The following is a 6,613-nucleotide window of genomic DNA, read 5'->3' as shown; positions in this document are numbered from 1 at the left end:
CCATCGCCGCCGCCACCGGCACCGGAGCCGGGGCAGGGGGAAGGGGAAAAGGGGGGGGGGAGGACGACGGGGGGGGGGGGGGGGGGCAGCCGGGAGCCGCCCCCGCGGCGGGGCTCAGCCTTTGCCCGGCCCCTGAGGGCTCCCGGGGGGCTGCGGAGCCCCCCCCCCGCCTGGTTTCCCCCCGGATTTGAGGGGGGGGGGGGATGTGGGGTGAAGCCCCCCCCCCCCGAGCTGGGTGAGAAGGTGTGGGAGGAATGAGGTTCGGATAGTTATTTTATTTATTTGGGGGGGGGTGCATGAAGGGTCCGGGCCGGGGGGGGGGGGGGGGGTCAGGTCAGCACCCCTCCGGTGCCCCCGCAGCCGTGGGACGCAGCTGCAGGGGGGGCTCACAGAGGGGTTTGGGGGTCCTCAGAGCCCCCCCCGGTGCCACCCCTGCCATGGGCACGACCCCTGCCCCCAGCCCAGGCTGCCCCCAGCCTCATCCAGCCTGGCCTTGGGCACCCCCAGGGCAGTTTTGGGGTGCCTGGGGGTGCTGCATCCTCCTGAGTCCGGCTGGGGATGTCCCAGAGGACCCCAAAAGCCACAGGAGCACCCCCCGGTGCTGCCCCCCCCCCCCACTGGGCCCCTCTCCCCCGGGACACGTGTGGACGGCACCGACACCAAGCGGTGGCTCGTGGCCACCCCAGCTGGGGACACCAGGGGAAGGTCCCCGGGTGCTGGGGACGTACTCAGGGCCGACGTGGGGTTGGGGGGGGCTCCTACAGCACCTCGGGACTCAAGGCACCGCTCCCCCAGCCCTTACCCTTGGGGATTTGGGACGGGGAGCCCGGAGGAGCAGGGGGAGCAGCGAGCACGGACGGGTCGGTGCCCGGTGCTGCGGCCACGCCACCGCGCGCTGGGCTCTGCCACCACGTCCCCACTCATCACATCTGGCCCCACTGGGACACGAGGGGCCGGGCTGGGAGCTGCCACCCCCCTGTGGGTGGCACCGTGATGGCGGCACCAACGGGCACCCGAGGCTGCGGCCCTGGCTGTGACGGCCTCGGCAGCAGCACAAAGCCCCCTCCGGTTACCGACACCGCGGCAGCGGGAAGCGACAAGGCCAAGTGCGGCCCCGCTGCGCCAGGGGGACGGGGACAGGGACAGGGACAGGCAATGCCCCCAACCTGGGCACGGCCCTGGGCCTGCAGGGGGCTTGGGGCACCCGCTCCCCGCAGCTCAGGGGACACAGAGCTGATACCTGCTGGCAGAGATGGGGCTGGCGAACACAAAGAATCACGGAATCACAGAATATCCCGGGTTGGAAGGGACCCACAGGGATCATCGAGTCCAACTCCTGGCACCACACAGGTCTACCCAAAATTTTAGACCACGAGCATGGCCAGCGGGCCCCGGGGTGCCTCCACCAGGACAGGGGACGCGGGTTTGTGGTGACATCGAGCACGGAGAAGCTGCAGCAAGCAGCTCCTGGGAGGCACATGCAGCTCCCCCAGGGTGGAAACCCACCCGCACGGCCACAGCCACGGGCAGGCAGGGAGGCTGCCCCCGTCCCACGGGTTTCCGAAAGCTCCCCGCCACCTCGCTGAGGAGTTGGGGGCCGCAGGCTTGCCCCCAGGACAGCCCCACCAGCCCGCCCCCAGCCTTGAGAAGCAGCTGACACTTCCTATGTGAAAAACCAAGTAATGGCTATGTCAAAACTCGGTTCCTTACAGCAGGGACCAGCTCCGATCGGTTCGTTAAGGCAGCCGAGTGGCCGCAGCCAGCACGGGCTGCGAAGCTCTGCGCACCCAGAGCCCCACGGGGACAGGGGGAAGGCCCAGGAAGTAACCAGTGCAAGTTTATAAAAGCTTTTATTTGCTCTTGGTATGACCAAGAATGGGACAGTGATCTTTTATACAATTTGATACAGTAAGTGGTACAAAAGAATGTGTTTTAAATAAAAAGCCAGAGTGGAGTAGCAAAAATATTAAAAGATTAAGTAAAAAATTGTAGGCATGGGAATTAATCCTAGACCTGAAGTCGATGCTGTTTTTTCCACCATCCAAGTCCAATCGTACGAAGCGCGGCTTCCACCTCGCCCCGCGCCGCCCCGCACCGCCCCGGCCACACCGACGTGCCAAGTACAAAGCAGGTAACACGCTTATACAATAGATCCAACCTCGGGGTTTAGTTCATCATTACCAATTTAATTAAGTTACATTTTGCCATGACAAAAGGTAGCACTGGGGGTTCCGCTGCCGGCCGGGGACGCGACAGCCCGCGGCTGCTGGCACGGCCGGATCCAGCGCGACGGCGCCCGGGCGGCTCGAGGGGCTCCGGGGGGGTCCGGGCAGGATTCGGCTTCAATCCCCACCCGGGGCCGGGGGGGCTTCCACACGCAGGTGCCACAAGCAGTTAGTTGGCTAGCGAGCGGTAAATTTAGATACCAGCAGAAATAAAGTTACTGCAGATTCCTCCAACACGATTATTATTACTTTTTTAGCATCAGAATTGACTCTTGGTGCTCACTCCTCCTCAGCTGGGCCTTGCACTCCCAAAACAAAACAAAGCCACACGGTTAAAAGTCATGTTTTCATACGAACAGAAGAGGACCACCTAGACCTGTCTGCGCGTGCTGACTGCGTAGGGAGGGGGCTGCGCTCCCCTGGCCGGGCACTACGAGCGCAGCGCCTACAGACGACCCCGACAGATTTACACAGAAGGAGCCAAGCCCCCGGCAGCAAATAAAAAGCTCACGTTTTAAAACAAAGATTATACAAAAAGAAAAAAAATTGATGTCTATTTTTCCATTTTCCCTTTTTGATAACGTTGAAAAGTACAGGTTTAACCAGAAGGTAGCCGGCCGCTATTTACAGTGCTGGCCACCAGGCGCAGCGCGGGGGGACCGACCTGTGCCCGTCTGCCCACGGGGGTCCCGGGCCCGCCTGGCCAACAGCCACACGGCTGGGAAGGGCGAACACAGAGACAAAATGCCAAACCACGGGGAAAAGGGAGACACGCCGGCCGAGTTACTACACGGGAAGCGGTTCAAAACTAGAATTCCAATGTTAAAACACCGTCATTTCATTAAAATTAAATCAGCGTTAGTTACTACTTTATTTACTGGAGAAAGTCCAAAACCCAAGCGGACAAGAGTGAGGCGCGAGCTCGTCCAGCTTCAAAGAACGCGAGGCTCGGGGGAAGCGGCTGTTGGGAACATCTTTTTGTCCTTGGCTGGAGCAGCTCTCCTGCGCCGTGTTTTAAATGCGAGGCAAGTGAACGCACGGCTGCTCCTGCAGCCCGAAGGCCCGGTTCAGCGGGAGCAGCCTACAAAGCCGGGCTGGCAGTCGTTAACCCCCTTCCTTTCAAACCCGAAGCCACTGCAGTGCGCGAGCGCGGGTGCCTGGCGGGGACGCGGCGGCACAGCCCGCGAGCCCGTGCCCCGGGAGCGAGCCAAGACTGACCGCAGCACGAATGACTCGGAGCTTGTAACACTGGAAAGTGGAAAGTTTTCAGGGAGGTAATAAATTAAACTGCCGACTTTTTTTTCTTCCTTTTTTTTTTTCTTTTTTCTTTTTTAATCTAGTTTTACTCAGCCTCTTGCTAAGCTACCGAACATCTTGTTGGAGCGGCTAACAGTGAGAGACAGAACTTAAAAGTTCATGTTAACTGCTGTCAGTTTGGGAATCGCATGTTATATTCATACACATAAAGTAGACAACCACATCACCCTCCATAGAAAACTAGTGCATGCAAATAACTCTTCCATATCATAAAACCCAATGGCTATGCAGGAGGAGAGAAGATATACTAGTGAACTGACATTGGCTAGAGGGAAATTAGTAGGTATCGTCAACATTTTACCTTGAAAGCTAAATCAGTGCTTTGTATTAAATTTTTGGCAAACATACCACGTTGCCATCCTTTTAATTAACACATCACACCATGAAGGAAAGCAAATAAAAGCAGCATGCAGGCAAAAGGAAAGGGCTGCGAGTGAGAAAAAAAATGGCAGCAGGAACAGTTCCGAATGGGTAGATCACCAAAAAGGAGACAGAGCAGATTAAATGCAGTATTTTTTGCACCACCCTTTGTCCTCGATGCATTACACCAACAATTACAGAAAGCAATCACAAAAGAGTTCAGTATTTTAAAATGATCAGGTATGGATGGTATGTCTCCTGCACATGCTTCCACCAGAAGAGAAACAAAAGTGAAAATAAAAGTTCCTTTCCACATAAGGCACAGGACAAAATAAACCCCATTCACATACTCAAGGCGAAAATGAGTGTTTTCCTGGCTCTTTTGCTGATGCTTCTAGAGAATATGGTGACTCAAGCACATTATCCATGACAGAAAATTCCACTGTTGTACAAAATAAATTGTTAATTCTAACTTTTATTCTTATACAATTTGCAGAGTAGAGTTGAATATGATTGCTATATGTTTTAATGTCAGGAGGAACGGGACTATAATACAACCAAAATGTAGTGGTAAGTTGAGCAGGTACATTAAAAAATGAAGTCGCGGAGATGATTTTCCTATACATGTTGAGGAAATTATAGTACGCAAGCTGTCCTAAACAGAAAAACAAAGGGAGACAGGAGCTTGTTAAGATGAGGAACAAAACATCGGTTTAAGGTTAAAAACGGGCAGAGTGGTTTGTTTTGCAGCGAGAAAAAAGGAGCGGTGGATGGCGATTGGTGATATAGGAGAACGTTCAGCAACACTTGCTCTTCCAGCCTGTCACCCCACCTCCACTGCTGATATCTACATTTTCACTGTTGGGCTCTTTTACAGGGGTCTGCAACGAAACAAGCAAGAAGGTTAGGTAACTCCTGAGACATTCGGAAAAGGAGCATTCAGAGCTGAAGAGGTAGAGGCTTACAGAAGGACTGACACCACCAAATAACATCCCAAATAAACTACGGACAAAGAGCTCTACAGAAATGTAGGGAATCCTCCTTCCCTCGCCAGCAGAAGCGTGCAAAACCAGTCTTAGGATTTTTTTTGTGGCTGTTGTTTTAAATCAACAGCGATTAGAAATCTGGGAAAAGCTTTCAAACTAGGCCCGCTCCAAAGTAAACAAGAATTATTTCCAGATCCCGCTTTTAGAACTGACACTCGGACTTCGGTGGAGTAAATCACAGTGTGCAACTTACACAAGCTGAAGTTAAATTATGTGAGCTAATGACCTTAAAAATGACAGAGTCATTTTATTTATGGATAAAGAAAAAAAAAGGCAAAGCAAAAAGCATCTGCCTTCCAGTTAATCAGGACACCAGATTCCGAGGCAAAACATCTCATCTGCACCATGGGATGTAAGCTTGGTTTGACCAAAACAAAACCTGAAGTCCAGTGGTTTTGATCAGATGCTCGCATCTATTTTCAGCTGTTTAGAAACTAATCTAAACGTTCGTGAGAATACAGCACTTTACTCCCCGCATTCCTTTTCTTATTCTCTACCCCACAGCCTTGCAACAGCAAGCCATCGCCCACCCTGCCCCCTTCTTCAGACAAATGCACTGAGGCCCGAAGTAAAAATGTAAAGGTCAGGAGGCGCAGCAGGACCCACTAGGCTAGGAACCCTCCTGTTCACCAAAGGCCAACGATTTTCAGTCGCTCCCTCACATAAAGCTCGTCAAAAATCGGTTAAGAAACAACTCCGAACTAGGGCTGCGACCACGGCGCGTTGAGCAGAGGCGTATTCAAAAGGGATGAGGAAAGACTCAGCAGTGACCTTGCACTAGATTTCCAACCAATTAACCCGGACGACGTTAGCGATAGCATTCACATGGGGGAAGATAATCCCGTCCCTACTGCTAACCTGGAGCACAGAAAAAATATGTAAACATTTAGGAACAAAGCACACGTGCTGGAGTTGGCCAACCCACGCCTCTCGAGCCCTCAGTTTCAGTGCTGGAGACGTGACCTGATCGCACGTAGGGACACGCCAGCACAGGGTTTAATCAAGTCCTTGGTACAGGAGTACACAAACTAACTGAAAATCAGCCCTGGAGCCTCCTGAATGTCTGCTCAGCTCAATCCAGCAACAAAACAGTGGCAGCTATTGGGAGCCGATGCATTCCCAACTTATGACAGACACCAGGGATACAAGTACAGCGGTATCTCGCAGCTCTGGGCATACAAAGCTTTGGGTACATGACTCAGCAAAGACAGCGCTCTTCATGGTACATTTCAGGAGGGAGAACCAGCCACCAGGAAGCCCTGGTGATCCATGTTCTTCTCTCGGCTGCAATTTAACCTGCCAGCCAAGGCTTCCAATGAAACACAGAGGGTTAGAGAGGCAATCACTGAAACAAGGTAGAAGTGACAGGTCTAGTCATTCAGAATCCCGGCAGAAACTTAGGACTTTTTACACAATACTGGGTACTGACAGAAATGGCTAAAGGCATAGCTGAAAAATACAGGCAAATGCTAACGTGGCAGGGCAGAAGAGGGGAAAAGACAGAATTCCTTTATTTGAGGAAAAAGGTCCACACGGCATTCAACAACTATACGGTGAACTATATTGTGGCACACCAGAAATAAAGTCCATGTTTTAAAACAGTAAGTTTTGAAGTACAGCCACCAGAAGAGTCTACTGAGGTTCCGATGGATTCTCTGTTCACAG

General features: G+C 53.0%; 1 protein-coding gene across 1 annotated transcript in view; it reads right to left on the bottom strand.

The window, feature by feature from the left end:
- Nucleotides 1–1,831: 1,831 nt before the first annotated feature.
- RAB10 (RAB10, member RAS oncogene family) overlaps nt 1,832–6,613 on the bottom strand; it is a 43,689-nt gene continuing 38,907 nt past the window's right edge. Inside the window, exon 6 of the mRNA XM_083830520.1 lies at nt 1,832–4,783. Within this exon, the coding sequence (XP_083686646.1) occupies nt 4,700–4,783 (84 nt within the window). The 3' untranslated portion in view covers nt 1,832–4,699. The remainder of the gene's footprint in view (nt 4,784–6,613) is intronic.

The sequence above is a fragment of the Anser anser genome (genome assembly GCF_964211835.1).
Source record: "Anser anser genome assembly, chromosome: 3".
Taxonomy (NCBI): domain Eukaryota; kingdom Metazoa; phylum Chordata; class Aves; order Anseriformes; family Anatidae; genus Anser; species Anser anser.
The sequence above is the reverse complement of the archived record's forward strand: the minus strand, read 5'-3'. Positions and strand labels throughout refer to the sequence as shown.